Below are 20,302 nucleotides of genomic sequence, written 5' to 3'. Positions count from 1 at the left end.
ACATTAACAATATGCATTGCATAAGTACTACATTTCGATTTAAAGCTTTCGTGACTGCAGGGATTCATATTCTTGGTTCTTTCGGTAAAGTCACGTAGACGGGAAATAATAAAATAATCGATTGCAATCGAAACGTCGTGAGAATTTTATTGTTTTATTTGTATTCTTTTATTATTTTCCTTCTACGTGACTTTACCGAAAGAACCAAGAATATAAGTACTCCATTTTATGTTATTGTTTACGAATTTGCTTATGTTTGTTTTGCTCCATAAGACTACTTCATACATAACTTTTAAACTTGACTCAATTTCAAAGTGCTCTCTATACAAATGATGCCATTGTTCTCTTCTCAGTGTGTGCCTTCCATTGTCTTACAGGGACACCACGGTTCAGAGCCTGACATTGCAGCCAACTCTCCGGGATGGAGTCATTGTGTACGAGGACTCCCCACTTGTAAGCAGCGGCACTCTGCTGCCGATTTGCTTAGTAGAACTGCACCTGACTAACACAGCTGGCAAATGAAGGCAAAGAAGGCATTTTTTTTTTACTTTTGATTTGATCAGGTAAGGCCCACTGAGCTATGTAGCTCTTTTTCAGAAGCAACCTGACCACGAATGATAGCTCAACTAAGTGACTTATCACGTGGAAATTTATAGCAGCTGGATACGCTAAATGCATGTTTCTAAAGTGCAGGGAAAACCCGGAGGACCTGGAGAAAAATCCACGCGGCCCCGGGGAGAACATGCAAACTCCAAATATACCGGCATCAAAGTCAGGATCGAACCCACGACCTCTTGTTTTCACGTGTAAATACGGCAGTAAGGGAGCTCACGAGAGAGTAGAGCTTGGAGGTGGGATGTCGACTTTGCATCAATGACGAGATTTATGAGAAATGAAGAAAACATCAACAGCATTCACTGTGATGGCCTCCTGAGATTGACTGGAGAGAGAAGATTGGACAATGAGGATTCTTAATAGAAACCGGTGACAGTCCAAATGTTGAGGAGGTGGACAGAGGGATATAGGCAACTGTGCTAATCGCAGGTTTGGATGATGCAGCTCCCCAACACAACATTCTGTGTACCGGTTAAGATGGGATGCACGTCTGTGTGCCTCTGTGGTAGGTGCGTGCCGTGAAGCAGGGCTATGTGCTGGTGATCGACGAGGCAGACAAGGCTCCAGTAAACGTGACGTGTGTGCTCAAGGCGTTGGTGGAGAACGGAGAGATGCTTCTTGCCGACGGGCGCCGCATATTGGCTGGTACTCACTGGAGCAGAGATGGCCTGACGTTTGTCTCGCCTTGTTGACGTGTGCACATTAATATCCATTTGCAGCATTATGTAAATGGTGTGGAGCGGTGACGTAGTAGTTTTGTCTAATGAACCCCGCCACCCGAGTTTTAATACATACTACCAATGGCCAACACCAGTGGTGAATTAAATCTGAAACAGTCCTTCACGAACCCGCAGTGACCATCCTGGTGAAGCATGGTCAAACAATCCTCTATGCCTTCATCAAAAGAGTTAAATACGATGCATTGAAGACGAAGGGTGAGATTCTCATCTTGTCTGTTGAGGGGTTTGCAGAAAATTTTGGTTGGAACGAGTAGCATCACACCCAGTACGTCCATCTGAATATCTTTCTCCTATCGTCTTGACTATACCTCGTCTTAATGAATCCCTCTCACGTCCTCTAAAATATCTCATGAATACATCTATCTTTCACCTTTCGTCTGAATAATGGAAATATTGTAGGCTCCTTATATTTACAGCAGATGGCGCACTTTAGTTAATAGCACTGTACAGAACATGCCATGTGGCTGCAGGAATTCAACCATCAATTATGTGCAGACTGGCTCAGCGGTGAACTCACTGACCCTCAAACCCCAACCGCTCGAGCATGCGGGGCAGGGTGCATGCATGTGCGCCCCATGTGTGCTTGTGCACATACATGTTTAGGTGTGTACACAAGAGTTAGGTATTTCAAATAAAATTATGTTAAAGCAAATTGTATATGTGTAGTGGGTCCAACTGAGTTGCAGACGTTGTTCCTTTTAGAGGCAACATTTTTATTTGTAACACCGTAACACTGTAACACAAGGGGGTAACTGCCCCTTTACCAGACTACAGCGAGTTACTGCTATGAAGGGTCGATCCCTCACTCGGGTCTCCGACCACATGGTTGCCTCGTAAGACGGAGAGCTTCAGCTTGAGACGTAGAGGTAGATGTTAAACTTCCAGCTTGTAGATGTTGACCTTCCAGCTTGTAGGTGTTGAGCTTCCAGCTTGTAGACGTTGAGCTTCCAGCTTGTAGACGTTGAGCTTCCCGCTTGAGACGTAGAGCTTCCAGCTTGTAGATGTTGAGCTTCCCGCTTGAGACGTAGATCTTCCCGCTTGTAGAATGTAGCGACCCCGGTACCTCTCAGGGACCCGCCTTATATCCCTCTCCGGTCGGGGCCGCTCCGCCCTCGGCCCTGCCCGCCTTCCCGAACATTCTCGTTCCCTCTCGATCCTTCTCAAGACCTCTCTCCGGACACGTGATCACCCCCGAGTCCCCCCACCTGGGGTCCCCTGTATGGACATGCCGGACCACGTGTCTACGGGGTCAACCAGATTGCCACGGCCCGGGCAACCTTGCCCCTGCGCTGACACTCACCCCCTCCCCCTCGGGGGAGCCCCCACCACATACTGTGCGTGGTGCCCGCACTGTCCTAGTGCTCGCCAAGCCCCGCTTGGGCTGGTATTACACACAGCCACCCACACGGTGCTGTCCACGATGTAGGAACATCGAACGGCACGACTCTTCCGGGCCGGCACCATACAGTGACATCCCCGATGTCACTACACATGTTAAGAATAAGTATTATTAGTCACGTGGTGCATATAAGATAGTAAAACTACAGCATGCAAAGTAACAAAAATGTGTCAATCATAATTCTCACATCCACATATGATTAACTTCTGGAATGCATTCAAATGTTAAAATGCTGATGGCTCGTTGCACCTCGGTGAATCCATGGTCTGACATCACTCATCACCAAACCTCAGTTACCAAAACTGTTTAAGACTCTATAAACGATATTTTCTGAATAAGGGTAGTCAGCATAAACATACATCTTTCTTTCCTCTGAGGAACAATTCAAATAGACCCTGGTGTTATTTTGAATCAACCTGTTATTTTAAGTGTTATTTATATCGACTTGTCATCTCTAATTTTACTGGTATCTGGCATATCACTATACCACTATACCACCATACTACCGTGGGGAGTGGTGTTATAGTGGTTTGCACATTTTGCTACGAACCCGGTGACCCGAGTTTGATTCCCCTAGGTAGACTCCAACTCAAATTAGTATTTGGTACAATGTATAAATATTGCCACCACGCAGACAAGGCGTGGTGCTGGCCACCCATCGCCTCACCTGCAATCCCGGCCTTCATAGGTACTTGCTTAACAGCACTTTCCCCAATAGTCTGTAAGGCTATACGGGGGATCTTTGTTTTTGTCTGTTAATGTGGAGGGTTGAGCGTTGGGGAGAGTAGAGTGAGAGAGGGGAGAGGTGGGCAGGGAAGAGAGTCCATTAAGGTTCGTAATAATGGTTTCTTTCAGGAATGTATTGAGAGAAATTGGAGGCATTGGAGAATTGGGGAGATGTAGTATTGTTTACGGGGTGCGGGTGATAAATTTAGCCTTGGCATTTTGGGTCAACTGGAGCGTGTAGGGTGATGAGGGAATTGAGAAGAAAGAGCTACAGTATTTTAGTCAGGATGTGACGAATGCATGTTTGAGGGTCTCATTGGCAGTTGGGGTAATTAGACAAAGATCCCCCATATAGCTTTAACAGACTGTTGGGGCAAGTGCTGTTAGTGATTACCTAATGAAGGCCGGCACAGCACGTGAGGGGTTGGGTGGCCAACACCACGCCCGGCCGCCTTTGTCTCCCTCGTGGTAATGTTTTACACATCACATCAGGTACTCATTTGAGACTGAGTCGACCTAGAAAAGGCCCAGGACTGGTTTTGATAATTGTCACTGGTGTTGGCCGTGAGCGGGAATCGAACTCGGGTCGCCGGGTTTATAGCGCAGCACACCAGCCGCTAGACTACCGGATAAGAAGAGTGCATGTACTCGCACGCACGTGTGAGGGCATGTACTCGCACGCACGTGTGAGGGCATGTACTCGCACGCACGCACGTGTGAGGGCATGTGCGCACACGCACGTTGAGGGCATGTGCGCACACGCACGTGTGAGGGCATGTGCGCACACGCACGTGTGAGGGCATGTGCGCACACGCACGTGTGAGGGCATGTGCGCACACGCACGTTGAGGGCATGTGTGCACACACGTGTGAGGGCATGTGCGCACACGCACGTTGAGGGCATGTGCGCACACACACGTGTGAGGGCATGTGCGCGCACGCACGTGTGAGGGCATGTGCGCGCGTGTGTTTTTGTATATTAAGACATGTTGGTATGTGCTGTAAATTAGTGGATTTAGTAATGTATACTGGCGAGGTGTTTGTATTTTTCTAAACATATATGTGCATATGGGTGCGTGTGTTTGCAGCCCCAGGCAAGGCAGCAGATCGACCAGGGGTGGTTTCTATGCATGCTGACTTTCGCATGGTTGTTTTGGCAAACCGGCCTGGTTTTCCATTTCTGGGAAATGATTTTTTCAGTGCAATGGGTGAGTCGCATTCCACAACTGGATGACTTATTAGCCCATAAGACTCTACATGTAGAGTGCAGACAATAACTTGTCATTTTCAATAAATCCATATTTTCTTTCACTACCCGGTTAACATTCTCTTTAAGGAGTCAAAGTAATTGTTGGAAATTCCATCTGTTTTACACATTATTTATGATATGTTTATATAGTGTAGATAATTACCTATTTTAACAAGTTTTTTCTTCCATAATTTCATAATTCTTTCATGACAAATAATTTCAAGGCTCTTTCAAAGAATAAACCACACTTAAAAATGCCTCATTACTGGAATGCTATAATAAACTTTTAACTTATAAACACTTCAACAATTCATTAATTACACTGGCAAATGTATGACTAAATTAAGCTCTACAACCACCCAAAAGTGGTAAAGATATTTTTACTGATCAGGTATTATATAAAAATATATTTACCTGTTTGCTATCTTGAAAAAGCTCAGTGTAGTTAATGTTTGAATTCACATTTAAATAAAATTTATTTAAATAAATGATTGGCTTTTCAAAAGCAACTAGAAATAAATCTGTTAAATTTCAGGGGCTCTATTCTCATGTTGGAGGAATGGCCATTTTGAGAAAAAGTTGCTTTGAAACACCATTTTTATACTCAAAACAAGTAAGAAAAAAGGCAACCAATCAAGTCGGCACAAAACATTTCTGCTGATATTTATTTTGGCTCATTAACTAAGCTTTCATAAAAATATAACAATCCTAGTTTGCCTCAACCAAAAGGTGCCTTACTATGCCTTAATTGGGCCCTTTCAATCTTTGTGGTTTCCAGTTTGGAAGTGTACTGTAAAATCATAGCAAATTCTTAGCTATATCATCGTTTCTTTGAGCATTTTAAATTTCCAATAAATCGTTGAGCATCCTCGAATTGCATCATTCAGATCTCATTGTTTGCCAAGGTCCATTGAATCCTACAATTTATACACATTCCCACAGTTGGCACAAAACATCTTCAGTATTTTAATAGCATCATAAGAAAAAAAAAACGTGAAAAGTTTGTACCTGTTGACCTAAATCAATCCTGCGCAACTTTGCACTTGCTTTGGTGTCGCACGAATTCTAGGGGACATATTTGCATGTCACGCGGTGGAGAACCCGTGCCGCTCATCGGAGCTGGCCATGCTGCAGCGCTATGGGCCACGCGTGCAGGTCAGCTCGCTCGAGAAGCTCGCCGCCGCCTTCGGGGAGCTGCGTGGCCTGGCGGACGCCGGCCTGGCGCCCTACCCTTATTCCACGCGTGAGCTGGTCAGCGTGGTCAAGCATCTGCAGGTGAGCCTGGGCCTGGGTGATTCGCTTGATGAGTGGGTGGAGTTGGGGGGCAATTCAGAAAGAGTCTAATCAATGATTTAATGTATGTATGTTGAACGACAAACTAAACACAAAAAGCAGTTCTAAAGCAATGAGTTTTCAATCTAGATTTAAAAGTGCATCGCTCCAGTGGCTTCCTAATATTGGAAGGAAGAGCATTCCAGACGGCCGCAGAAGCGCATCTGAAAGCGCGCGATTAATACACTTAGTGGTAGCTATCTTTCTGTATTCATGTATATTCTGTGTGTGTGTTGTGCTGCAGATGTTCCCAGACGATGGGCTGTGGGGCGCTGTGCGCAGCGTCTTTGATTTCGATGCCTATAGCCCCGAGGCGCGCGACATGATCCTCTCTACCCTGCACAAGCACGGCATCCCTGCCGGCGCACACCCTGCCAACGTGCAGCTGGCCAAAGAGTAAGCTGAGATGAATGAAAGAGAAAATGTATTGCCAGACGGGACGCGTTGAGTCAATCCCATGGCTTCAGCTTAAATTGGAGAGATACCTTATGATTAAGCAAGTCTGTGGAAATTAAGCGTCATGTATGTTGGTGGTATATTATCACATTTCGGGAAGATCTTTGCAGTTTGTTTGTCTGCCAGAGTCGAGGAAAACACAATCTAGATATTTTCAATGATAATTATCTGAGAAACATTATGAATGGAAAACAATCAAGTTTTACTGCTAAATATGTGTATTAGTTTACTTTCTAATAACATATCTGATGAACATTTTTAAATATAAAACATTGTTCCTTGATGCCAAATGCCCTAGCACTATAAATGTTTTGCAATGTATTGGATGCTAATTTTGAAATAAATGTGCAATTTTTATTCAAACTAAAATGTCAAAATCTTTTTTTTTCCAACTTGTTTCCATCATTGATCTTAGAAAAATATAATGAATCACGTAAATTTGATCATTCCTTGAGAACATATTTCAATTTGCAGATGTGTTTATTTTTTTTCTTGGTTCTTTCGGTAAAGTCACGTAGAAGGAAAGTAATAAAATGATAAAAATAAAACACAATAAAAACCAGGTCCGTCGAGGCGACAGAGTCTGTCGCCTCGACGGACCTGGGTTTCACCTGAGGACGGCTGCTTGCGTTGTGGCCGAAACGTCGTGAGAATTATTTTATTGTGTTTTATTTTTATTATTTTATTACTTTCCTTCTACGTGACTTTACCGAAAGAACCAAGAAGATGAATCCCTGCAGTCACGAAAGCTTTAAATCGAGATGTGTTTATTGTTAGTTTTGTTTTTACTTTTCTTGTTTTTTTAAAACTGAGATGTGCACTCTACTTAAACTAATGATAGCTTGGAACCATCAGCCCATGAAGGTTTGGTGTTGACTAACATATTGCGGCATCTAGAGTAGGGAATTGATAGCAAGGTGTAGTGATGAAACAGCATTGGTTGGAATTACCTCCACTTTGTTCTTGAATGTTCATTTAGATGAATAGATTAATGGAAAATCTCATCAACTGATTGTAGGAAATATTTAATACAGTGCAAACTGTCTGGTTATTAGTGCTGAACACTGAAAAATATATACATACATTAAATACATGACAGTACATAGAGGAATGGAAATGAGGGTGGAAGCCTATTCATTATAATTTAAATGCAGTAGTTTACACAAGACAACCACTTGTTACAAGCATTTTCAAATACATAATCATTAATGATTGTGCATCCACAATCAAACATTGTGCAAAATGTTGGTCAATGTCTGGCATACCTCCCTGAGGTCTGGCCACCACATGGTCACCAACAGGGACTTGGGAGGGACCTCGTAGCTTAAAGTTTATTTCATGCCGCATTCTTCAAATTCATAAGCACCTTTAAACCGTGGATGCAATGTGGCCCATGTGCAAATGGCCTAAGAAATCCATTGTTCTGCCTTAAGCCTTTTGTCAACCAACATTGCTTCACAGATACTGTGTCGTCAAGCTTCTCAAATGAATGATTCTTCCTAGTGTGCCAACCCACATGGACGGTCATGTGGTGTTGCAGCCTGTCAATGACATTAGGCCTCTTAATCTGACAACCAAGTGGAACACCAAAATCCACACGTAGTTGGCCAGGATAAAATGTAGGTTACGTAACCTTGTACACCCACTACATTAAAACAAATCTGATGCGATGTCATCCATAAGATTCGTTTGCTACTCCGAATTTCTGGTAGGTGAATATCCAGAAAATCTGCAGGATTTTGTTTTTACCAGAAATAAGTGGAAAGACTGGATTAGTGACATAGCATGGGCAGAGCCACGCATGTTCATGCCCATTTGGCTGCAGACATGCATCGTTAAAATTGTGGAATTATTGTACGGGTTTAGCCCTTCCCTCCGAGTGCATACAACAATTTGTTTGCGCATTATATTGATAATATTTACGTACCAACAATTGTTATGCTCCTTGTGCTCAGACATTTCTCAAATTGTGCGAAACATTTTCTCACTGAAGAGTACTGAAAAGCATATGGAATCCTTTAAAATTAAATAATTTTACTTTTGTCACAACAAGTGCATACCCAAATAGCTTTTCCATTCACAGAGTTAGAATGTGCACTGGATTATGTGAGTAACACAAGATGTTAATATGGAACATATTGAGCCAGTAACTTTGAGATTCTAGTATTCAAACACATGCAGCAAAGCAGAACTAGACATGATGGGTTTCCATTTGAATGTTTCCTGATATCTATATCACTCGATTAAACTAGGAACTGAAGTGAGCGGAATCAATACGCCAGAGCTGGCGCAGTGAAACCTTTCAGATGTTGACAAGTGCAGTCATTCATGGGAAGTTTGCCCCTTTACACTGAGCATACTAAATAGACCTTTTAGATTTTAAGTTTTCGTGACTGCAATGATCCATACTCTTAGGTTCTTTCGGTAAAGTCACGTAGGTGAAAATAAAATAAAAAACAACTAAATCACGACGTTTCGGAGGGAACACAAGCTTCCGTCATCAGGTGGGACAACCACAGCAAAATGTTTTACTGTAGTGGGCAGAGAGAGCTGTATGTGACAATAACGACAACAGCTTAAACCCCCGCCCCTGACTCCACACGCCGGCCCCCCCCAATGCATCCCTCCCTTGCTATTACCCTATATAATCGCTTGTCACATACAGCTGTCTCTGCCCACTACAGTAAAATGTTTTGCTGTGGTTGTCCCACCTGATGACGGAAGCTTGTGTTGCCTCCGAAACATCGTGATTTAGTTATTTTTATTTTATTTTCACCTACGTGACTTTACCGAAAGAACCAAAGAGTATAAATAGACCTTGGCATCCAAACTTAATGTTGCAGCTGTGTTACATGGTAAAAAGCACAATATAAAATGTAAAATATTTTGTGTAATCAGTGCACCTGTATTATATGTTAAGTGTTGTTCCTTTCCTATCTCCTTTTCCAGGCTCCCTTTACCTCCCCCAAAATTGATAGGACATTGGGAGGTAGGTGGACAGTCCAGTGGAGACCAACCGTGGAGGCAGTGTTTCACAGAGAAGAGAACTGTGTCTGTTTTGGTACGGACGTCGCACACACGCCAGCCCCTTGTCTATGCTTTGGTGACCCATGTGAACTCTCAACAATTTCTAGGCTGTAAAAGAATCCTCGTTCATCTGAAAGCCGATACTGAATCTGTTTTTCAAATTAACGGGATTCCAGTGGTGATTCCGCAATCGCCAGGGAAATTTCAAGCTTTGCAATTCTGCATAGAAAATACTGGAGATTTCACGACTCCTATTATCCTACATTGCCATTAGAACAAAAAAATTTACTCCATGAATTTAATACTTTTTCTGGGCTGGGTATCATTTACTTCACGTATCACCGTCATGGTTGTATATTATCAGAGTACTTATTTTGCAGTAGGCATGCTGTAATTTCACAGTTGTTTAGTGTCTGTTTTGGAACATGTGCTGTTGTAGATAACGTACCGAGCTTTGTGTGGGAGCTGAAGTGTCAATGGCTGTCGCTTGGCTGCTTTTGTGGTCACTGCAGGGTCCTGCACTGCAGCCAGCACAGCCTCAAGTTGCAGAGCGGGTGGATCCCCGGGGCCTGCACTTCTCAGAGGAGGAGGCGAGCTGGAGCCTCAAGCTACACGAAGCCAACATGGCGTGCGACATAGCTGTGAGCTCTGCAGCCCCCACAGGTGTGAGCCAGACGTCTGTGCACGTTCTTATTTAATATTGGCATTCCCTAGTCCGCAAGGCACTAATTTGCTCTCTGTTGACTTTTTCATATGGGTCAGGAATATCATTAAAACGGCTTTTCGTGTTCAGTTGTTGTCCTTCCCCCGCCCCCGCGCACCTCCTATTAGCACGGTTGGCTATGTACTGTGTGCACTAAGTTCAACATATACAATGTTAGTAGAAGCATCGTTTGTAGGGTAGTTTCAGTGTTACATTTATCTCCCATATTTAGTGGCGATAAAACACATTGGTCCTCCGGTGTTAATTTTCACAAGGGAAAGCCCTGTTGTACTGTGTCGTAAAAATCACATGTGACACCAGCACGGGCATTGCACTCAAAAGTATGCATCGTGTGTTCAATGAGCGTGTGAGCAGATATGGAGGCTACCACAGTGTATGTGGCAACGTGCAACCCTGTGGGCCTGTACGCGCTGCGACTGGGCAGCAGCGGTGAGCCCGTGCTGAGGCACGTGGATTTGGCTGAGGTTTTCCCGCGTGCTGGTGTAACCATTTGGCAGCCCTTGGTCTCTGTGGCCCCTCTCGGTTCTCATTTGGGTGGCCAAGTGCTGATGCTTGAGAAAAAGGTATGGCCAGCTTCCACCACATATTTTACGTACATTTTTTAAAATACACTTTGTTTCAAATTTCTGTAAATCTGCCAAACAGTTGAGTCGTTTAACCTAGACCGGACAAATATAAAATCCCATAAATCAGATAGGGAGCGTCTTGTGGCACCCCTCGCCTGAGCAGAACTTACCACAGCAGCCCAGGCATAGCCTGTGAGGAAGAAACTGGAATCGGATGGTCTCTCCCAATTGGACCTGATCCTTTCTGTCATCCATGCAACAGGCCAGTGACCGTCATCCACAAACTGAAAACAACAACAGACGACATTGCTAACGACAGACACATGTTGCTCCTCAACACTGCCTAAAAAATATTCACTCAAGCCTTTCCAATAAGTCTTCAAAATGATCCTGCCTTTCATAATCAATGAAAACCAAGCAAGATTAATTAAAGGCAATCTATGTTATATCAACCTCACTCACACACTGAGTGAGGCCTTTGCAATAGCCCTAGATGAAAAGAAGCAGCTTGACTGGGTAGAAGGTCCCTGTTTACTACAATGCAACATTTGGGCTTCGGACTAAACTTTACACAGCTCGGAACCTCCATCAAAAGATATTAACTGATCTGGCCAGAAATTCCCCTCCAGTGGCACCAGAAAATGGATGAAAATATGCCCCTATTGTGTGGCTAAAATCAAGAAATGTTCATGTTGCTATTTTTATTTCAATGAAAAGATTGAATAACATGAAATGTAAACCTAACGCATGTATAATAATGAAACAAAATATGAGGATGCAGGACAAATGTTTGAAAATAAAATAGCACGTATTTATAGGCACCAGGCAAAATATTTACACAGGTTGTTATTCGTGGATTGTAAATTGAAAAAAAAATTCTCCCTGAAATGTGACTGAATTTTTTTGAAATATTTCACCTGGAAAATCCCTTGAGATGAAATGTATCGTTAACAGGGGTGTCCCAGGGTTGTCTTGTGTTTTGTGATCACAGTGTGAGATTCTGACGTGATGGATGTGATGCTGCTGGATTGGTGGTGTGTGCTAGAGCGGCCTGGTGCTGCTGCTTGCTCCAGAAGCGGACACGGTGCACCGCCTGCTGCTCTGGCCCGGGGAGCAGGACTCACCACGCCCACGGGGTCAGAGATGGTGGTCCAGCAAACAGGAGCAGGCACAGGCAAGTGTCCACATGACTGTGTGCAAACACATTCACACTAACTATTAACAAACTATTTTTATTTGACTAGGTAAGTTTCACTGAGCGCTTTAGCTCTCTTTCAGAAGCGACCTGGCTATCCCAAATGATAGCTCAACGAAGTGGCTTATGTGGAAATGTATAGCAGCCAAATTCTCTTGAACGCATGTTTCTAAATGTGGAGGGAAAAACCGGGGGACACGGACAAAAATCCACAACCACGGGGAGAGCATGCAAACTCCAAATATACAGGCGTCAGGGTTGGGATCAAACCCACAACCTATCATACCAGGTGATGTCGTTAACATCTCACCACCGTGGCGCCTCTCATTTGGGGCGTATAGAACCTTCATTCACCTCCAGGGTGGGCCTCAACCACTGCAGAGTGAATAAGAGTCACAGGGGGGGGGGGGTACTGCTGTGTGCAAAGTCAGCAGTGGTTGCCCTAAGAAGAGACTTACAGTCTTCCTGAGATAAACCCGTGCTGGATTATTGATCAACGTGTTGAGTTTTTTTTGTCACTTGGATTGTGGATGGGTTTTTGGGTTTTCCTTTATACCTATGATTTTAAATGTAAATATAGTTGTGTCGTAGAAATTAGTGTAAAAGCTAAGAATAAGTACTGTGCTCACACACAAACATGCACACACACGAGTGTCAGTGATTGGTCTGATCAGTCGCACACAATGCAATGTGGGCATATTTTCACATATGCAGGTGCCGATTTTGATTCAGAATGTTGCAACCACTTGTGTCTTTTTGCGTCCTATTTTTAGGAGATGTATTGCATGGCAAAAGAATTCTCTCATCAAAACTGGATTGTGTTTTACAAAGAGAATGGGTAAGTAGCATGACTTAAACCAGAGAATATTTTCCACATTGACTTATAGATTTGAGTTTCACTGAGGGACGTAACATATCATGTTCAAAGGATCCGTGGAAATGTGCACTGTTTGAATCCCAATCGTAGTATATTAGCTTATTATGAACAATTCAGTGTGTGCATGATACAGTGGCCTATTTACCTTAATTAATCTCACTTCATATAATTAGGAAATAATAGGGAGAATTATGAGATCTTGACCACCTGAGTTTGATTCCTGTTCCAGCCAACTATGATGGAAAGTGATATCTCAACTAGTCTTGGAACTGCCCCTTTTACCAAACCATACTGACCAGCATGGTGATGTATGTTCAGACAACTCCCACAACTGACGCAGCGTGTGGAAGCCTTCATCCAGAAGTGGATTTATACAGTTGTGTAATTTATTATTGCACATACAATAACTGGATCAGAACAATGATGTACCAGCGCGCATTTACTGATAATGTTAAATCAGCCTTTATATGATAGAGACTGAAATAACGTTTTACTTTTATTTGTCAAACATTGGAAATAGAAAGACATGTTGCGTGTGGATTTGTGTCTTGTGTGGCTGTGTGTGTAACAGGAATGTGCTGGACTTGCTGCATGTTGACAAAGGAGTGGTCACATCCATCGCCCTCCCCATCAACATTTCATCCCTCTTTTTGGTCTCCCAGGACCACTGGCTGCTGGTGGAGAGTAAATCTAACCAGTGAGTAATATGGATGTTATATGATGAAGGCGCAAATCAATAATCTTGTTGTTAGAGCAATCACAGATGTCTGGCTTCTATAGTGCATACCATTGCATTCCATAGCCTGACAATGTATGCAGACATTTCACACACATGTAGTATAAAATAGTGCTAAAAACAAATGTTAGAAGTAACCAATTAACTGTGTCAATTTACAGCATATGTGATTGCATAATGTGCACAGTGGGGTTCAAATAAGGTCACACAGGTAGTGTGTTATTGATGAATGTGTTAAGGTCTTTCGGTTATTTGTACTCAGTCAGCAAGACGTATTGTTATGTCAGTTTTTTCCAGGCAAATATCATCTTACAGCAGCAAGGTAATTAATAGTTACGTGTAGATTTACCCTTGCTCTGAATATCTGCCCAGCCACATTACTTATATGGTTTGCTCTACCCAAGCAAGACCACACTCTACGGCAGGGGTGGTGAAAGCTTTTTGACTCGCAGAAACTGCAACCAAGTACATTACTTGACAAGTTCCATGAAAAGGGATCATCAAATCAAGTTTACACAAAATAAAACAAATAGTTTGTTGATACTGCATTGGCAGCGGTGCACAAGTACAAATAGAAATCCAGTGAAACACAACAAGCAACTGCTTTGGTGTTTTGCATTTGTGTACATTGGCTTGATTATACTGTGCATGTGTGTCCATGGACACATGGTCACGTACAACCACCTTCATCTCATTGTGTAGGAAGTTCCTGCTCGTGCGGCATGGCTCCAGCGCGACAGGAGCGGAGGCTGTGTACCAGCTAAAACCCATCTCGGAGGAGCCCGTCAGCTTGGGCTTCGGCATGCTCACAAGTACTGTGCTCCCAGAATGCATACAAAGACACACGCACACGAAGCCTGGCCTGTCTGACATTCTCAATCCTTAGAACTCAACTGAACAAATCAAGGGTTTGAAATATTTTATGGATATGAGTAAATTATTTTCTAAATTAAACTGCTCAAATTTCAATGCAAAACGTTGTATTCTCCTGTTACTATAGCATATTCAAATGTAGCTATGTTAATGTGTCTTTATTGATTCTAATACATCGGGTGCATGGTTAATGTCTTATTTGATTCGCTTGCCTCTGAGCCGATTGGTTCTCGTTTTTTCTTTTGAGTTGGAACAGATACCATCGACATCTTTGCAGATCAAAAAGTATTGGATTACGATTAACATGTGAATGTGTATGTTGTGCTGGTTCATATTCCATTGTTATCCAGAACAAACCTGATGACTGAAAAACAAAATGTGTTGTTTGTATTGTTCCTCAGCTATTGTTCTTACACTGCTGGCTTGTTAGCATCTCCTGCCAGGAGACACAATTTATTAGACCAGGATATCAATTGGAAGCTGTGGACCTCTAACTATAACATGGGACTCTTTGAATAAATTGCGTGTGGTTATAGTATATGTGCAATGATATCTATATCACTGAAATTGCATCACTGTCATCACTATGCTATAACCGTCAGTATTATTCCCTGCAACATGAATTGGTATGTTTTATTAGAGATAGAGAGCATTAATAGGAAAATATAATAATCTTACTAATTGGCCATGTTGGGTGGTGGTGAGTTTAATGACATTTATATTTACACGATCTGACCCAAAAACAACTTTTATGAAAAATATTGACTGCCACAGAAACAAGAAAAGAAAAATCCTAAACAGAAAGAACACGCATGCCATGTTTTCCCCACTAGCTCCACAATTGCACACGACTTAAGATTAAATCACTTTTCTTTTTAAGTGTGCTTTGCTCTTTGGCCGCATGTCCTCACGAACCCCCACTGGTCCGCATGGCGAAGCATGCACAGCGTAGAATGACTGGGCGACGTGGACTAGTAGCAGCTGTGTAGACTAACAGCAAAGTGAGCCGTGTACATCATGGTTCATCATTTAGCGCTGTGTGAGATAGTAAATACATTGGCAGTATGCAGTAATGAGATTAGTGCAGAATTCAAAATATATATTTTCACATTCAATAATATCATTGGTTCTCCAAATAGAAATCCAAACGGAAGGAATTTGCGTGAAAAAAAACAGATTGAAAACACATTTTCTTTTAATCAAAAAGCAAGTTATATTAATGTAACAAAAACCCATTAAATATTTTTTTGAATAAATAGTGTAAGATGTAGACCTACAATTGATTTCAGTTAATGAAGAATAATTATCTGGGATAATCGTGGTGAGGGGCGGCTCGGATAAAACAAAAACACAGATAATGCAAAGCTCACTTCAACTCGGCTGGAAGCCAGAGTCATTGTTTAAAAATACATTATTGTTTCTAAAAGTACATTTTGTTTAACTTTCGTGAAGTCAAATGGGCACTGAGTCATAAATGAGAAGCAACAAAACATTAAACTAGTGTGCACATAATGTTCTTTTTAACAACCATTCCAAAAATTGAGAGTTAATGTACTTAATGCTGCACATATTTTCAGTTATGTGAACATTCTATATGCATTGTACACATGTTAAACATCTAATAGCACCAACACAACGTTAAAAACACAAACGCTTGAACTTTCTGCACGCACGCATACACAAAACACACAGACACATAATCACACGTATAAACACACACCCACTGCTCCCAATCTCCCATCCCCGAGGTTGGCCTTGGGCGACCCTGCTCCACATCCTCAACCTCCTCCCTCATTCTCCCTCTCTCCCACCCCTCCCCTCCCCATGTTGCTTTGTATGCCCCCACCCCCAAGTTCAAAAAAGGCAATTGTTGAATTGAAAAAATAAAAGTTAAACTAAACAAAGTAAGCTTTTATTTAAAGGAAAGTTTCCTCACTTACAGGTGCCTTTCTGTCTGTTGATCAATATCGCAACAAACCATTGTACATGGTTTTGGTGGAATTCGTTTATCGATAATCGTGTAACGACTTATTTTTATTTGTGCGTTTGCGATAGCTATAATATCAATGATTGGCTTCAACATCTCGCACCTACTCACAACAGTAGTATAAGCACATTCCTAATGATTGTGATTTGAACCCTCCCATTAGACAGGAGCTCAACTAGGCCAGTGTCAGTGTCCTGCGAGGAGCTTCCATCTGAAAACCTGAGCGCGGCTCTGGGGGAACGGGTGACATGTCCCAATCGCCTCCTGGCTGACCACTCCACCTATGCCACACTTCTCCTGGGATTTCCCGAGCTCACGGTAAGAATCTCACATATTTCTCATATAGCAAACAACAAATAAAGCATGGAACGTAGCTCAATGGTAGCGTGGCCGCCGGCTTTTGCAAAGGTTCGCCGTTTGAATCCGGCGGGCCACCCCTGGTTAATACCAGAGGTGGGACAAAGTCATTGTTATGCAAGTCCAAGTCGAGTCACAAGTCATCAAATTCATGACTCGAGTCTGACTCGAGTCCAAGTCACATGACTCGAGTCCACATCTCATAGGTGGGACAAAGTCATTGTTATGCAAGTCCAAGTCGAGTCGCAAGTCATCAAATTCATGACTCGAGTCCAAGTCACATGACTCGAGTCCACACCTCTGGTTAATACTACGGGTGTAAATTTCGATTTAAAGCTTTCGTGACTGCAGGGATTCATCTTCTTGGTTCTTTCGGTAAAGTCACGTAGAAGGGAAATAATAAAATAATAAAAATAAAACATAATAAAAAATAAAAATTCTCACGACGTTTCGGCCACAACACAAGCAGCCGTCCTCAGGTGAAGAAACAGAGCTGTCGAATTTGGGACGCTGTCTTTCCGACAGCTCTGTTTCTTCACCTGAGGATGGCTGCTTGCGTTGTGGGCGAAACGTTGTGATAATTTTTATTTTATTATGTTTTATTTTTATTATTTTATTATGTTTTATTTTTATTATTTCCCTTCTACGTGACTTTACCGAAAGGACCAAGAAGACTACGGGTGTACTAACCATAAAATGCTAAGCATCATCTGCTTCACAGTGGACTTTAAAGATCCCTTGACGTCGGCTATTGTGTGCCATGCCATGCTCTACAGTTGCCATGTAAAACAATTGCTCGCAAATTATTGAATTGGGATTACGCATAGCAACATCGCACCTCTATAGGCAGACTTAATGCCTCCCATTAAGCCGGTGTTGAGTCACCTTGCGCTGCACAGGGACAGCTGCCACTGGAGGGGGGGGGGTTCCCTTTTAATATTTGATATGAAATGCCATGGAAGGTGCTTTCAGTTGTCAAGGTATTTAAACACCTTATATGCAAATATTACATGTTTTGTTCATGTCTTAAATATTTTAATAACAAAGATCCCAACAGGGGTTCAAGTCTCATTCCACATAGGTAGCAATGGTACTATTCATTTATTGAATGTGTAATATTGTAAATTACGGCGGGAGACCACTTGACGGGTAGCACACTTTATTAACACTTTCCTTTGCCACAATAACACGTGTGGCCACTACAGCTCATGCTACACGTTCCACCCGGCTACACACACGGGCTCTCCAGCCCCGTAGCTTCCAGGGGAACTTACAGACCCACCCCAGCTTGGGTATGGATCACGACCACTGGGTCCCGCAGCCCGGCCCTCACACGGACGTCCGGCCGCGGGTCCCAAGGTCCCGCCTCTGAGCCACACAGGGTCCCGGCCCTTACAAGGACAGCGGGACTAGGGGTCTCAGGGCCCTATCTCTTCCTCCTCCGTCTTCCGTCTTCACTGGTCACCAACTCCCCGAGCGCCCGCGCGCATCGCCTTTTATAGTCCTCCGCTCCCGAGGGGACGGAGCCTATGCGGACCGCGATGTGAGCACCCACTCTAGTTGACCAATCACCCCGCGCTGCCACACGATCCCTCACTGTCAGCGCGCGTCACCAATACACAGCCAATCACCACGCGCTGCCACACGATCCCTACTGCCAGCGCGTATCACCACTACAAATGCACTAACCATCCGTTTCCCTTCTTCCTGGATGAAGGGAGTTCCAGGATGGAGGGAGTTTGAGCCAAAGATCTGCCATTTGGCAGATAACTAAATAAGACGAACCATCTTAATCATGTTTTGGTAGGACGTGATAATTCTTCAGTAATTCTTATGTACTTATCATTTATTAGAGAAGATTTTATTTTGTGAAAAATTGCCACGTCACTAATATTTTATGAAAGTTTTTTTTCCTTGCATATATATGCTAATTTGCTGAAATTTGCTTAATGCATTTGTGGAAACTGATGAAAACCGAAAGTTAAAACCTTTTTTTTTACTTCCCTCTGTTGGACAGTCCCCCATTGAGGTTCACGCGTGGAGTCGGGAGGAAGAAATTTCGTCTGCCCTCCCTCATAGCAGCTGCTGCTTTTTACCAGCGACCAATCAGATTGTGCGGGCCCTACCAGCTGACCTCGTCCCTACAAGCAAACTCTATGCACCAGGTATGCATGGTTCCTCATAGAGGATGCACCACTTCAGACTCTGGATGTGAACGTGTTGGTAGTGAGTTGCATTTAACACTTTTTAAGTAAAAGCAAATAACGACGCTCAAACAGCTACACAAATTTTAAGGTTCGTAGACCAACGCTTACAGTTTTTCCATACTAAAACTGAAATGGAGACGTTTGTTAAACCAGTGGTGTCCAATACAGCAAACACTATGATCCATTTTAGTGGATTTCAGCGAGCTCCCCAATCCACCAGAAGCTATGTGACCAACTATTACCAGTGTAGAGTATGATACACTGTAATATTGCCATCTATTGGTATAAGTTATTCATTTTTAATGTAAGAATTCCCAGTGGATTTTTATTTGTCATGAGCCATGATGAAAATTGTGATATGCTTTGGCCGCTGCTGGGTTAAACCAATGCATTTTCCCTGCTCTATTAGCGTGGGTGTATGTATTCTTTCAGTTGCTAGAAACCTACACATTTCCTTACCAAAGGGTTTATGAATCAATATTGTCTCATTTGCAGTCTATCTTGTTGTACAGAGACAAAACATCCGAGTTGTGCTGGATATTTGGAAATAACAGACCTCAGCTCCAAGAAGGTGAAATACATCCCCGTGCCAAGGTAATCCCTGAACTAGTGTAGATGTGTTGGTGTATCTCTGGAGTGGTGTAGTCTATTGGGGACTTCATATAAAAACAATTGTCCAAAGAATGACTGGTTTACACAAATAATGTTTAAAATCGCAATGCCATTGTTGCATAAAGCATTTATTTTTTTTATATGTCCACTTTTGGCAGAACGAAGCCTTTTGCCTAGAAAACTGGTAGTTCCGGTTTTTAATATTTATAGCAGCATTGCTGAATCCAAATTGTATTGTTTAGGTGTACAATTGCAATACAATGGGTCCTGGGATTTTTTTCACTCATCATGAGTACACACTTACCCATATGGAATGAAACTTACTCAAGTAAATTCTGTAACAGAGCGATGGACATACTGAAAAATGTTATGTGTGTATGTGCGTATGCAGTTCTGACTTCATTTCGCCCTACACGTCATGGCTATCTCGAGTTTCAGATGCCGGCTTCCTATTTGCAGTGGCTGGAAATGAACGTCTGGTTACTGTAGATACAGGGGGACGTGTTCGCCTCTGGGAGATTGGATTGGCTAGTTTGGAACGCTCTTTGCTTGAGTGGAGAAATATGATTGGCCGAGGAGAGGGCTCTCCCTTGCAGGTAAGAGCAAATGACCTGAGTAAAAATGT

The 20,302-nt window shown here is 42.8% G+C and overlaps 1 protein-coding gene across 6 annotated transcripts in view; it reads left to right on the top strand.

Annotated features, from left to right (window-relative positions):
* The window catches only part of VWA8 (von Willebrand factor A domain containing 8), a 63,340-nt gene that overhangs the window by 24,759 nt on the left and 18,279 nt on the right, over window positions 1-20,302 (top strand). For 2 of the 6 annotated variants that reach the window (XM_078619949.1, XM_078619989.1), the window contains 16 exons: window positions 378-453; window positions 1,125-1,260; window positions 4,568-4,687; window positions 5,798-6,003; window positions 6,305-6,456; window positions 9,466-9,577; window positions 10,056-10,206; window positions 10,622-10,830; window positions 11,879-12,007; window positions 12,802-12,866; window positions 13,477-13,602; window positions 14,344-14,453; window positions 16,665-16,819; window positions 18,876-19,023; window positions 19,578-19,659; window positions 20,069-20,273. In XM_078619949.1, the coding sequence (XP_078476075.1) occupies window positions 378-453; window positions 1,125-1,260; window positions 4,568-4,687; window positions 5,798-6,003; window positions 6,305-6,456; window positions 9,466-9,577; window positions 10,056-10,206; window positions 10,622-10,830; window positions 11,879-12,007; window positions 12,802-12,866; window positions 13,477-13,602; window positions 14,344-14,453; window positions 16,665-16,819; window positions 18,876-19,023; window positions 19,578-19,659; window positions 20,069-20,273 (2,182 nt within the window). Of the gene's footprint in view, window positions 1-377; window positions 454-1,124; window positions 1,261-4,567; window positions 4,688-5,797; window positions 6,004-6,304; window positions 6,880-9,465; window positions 9,578-10,055; window positions 10,207-10,621; window positions 10,831-11,878; window positions 12,008-12,801; window positions 12,867-13,476; window positions 13,603-14,343; window positions 14,454-16,664; window positions 16,820-18,875; window positions 19,024-19,560; window positions 19,660-20,068; window positions 20,274-20,302 lie in introns of those variants that run through there. The other 4 variants (XM_078620035.1, XR_013588987.1, XM_078620103.1 and 1 more) reach the window with 4 other exon arrangements.

This window comes from Lampetra planeri, chromosome 1, assembly GCF_965212315.1.
Source record: "Lampetra planeri chromosome 1, kcLamPlan1.2.h2, whole genome shotgun sequence".
NCBI lineage: Eukaryota > Metazoa > Chordata > Hyperoartia > Petromyzontiformes > Petromyzontidae > Lampetra > Lampetra planeri.
This window is presented reverse-complemented; position numbering and strand designations above follow the sequence as displayed.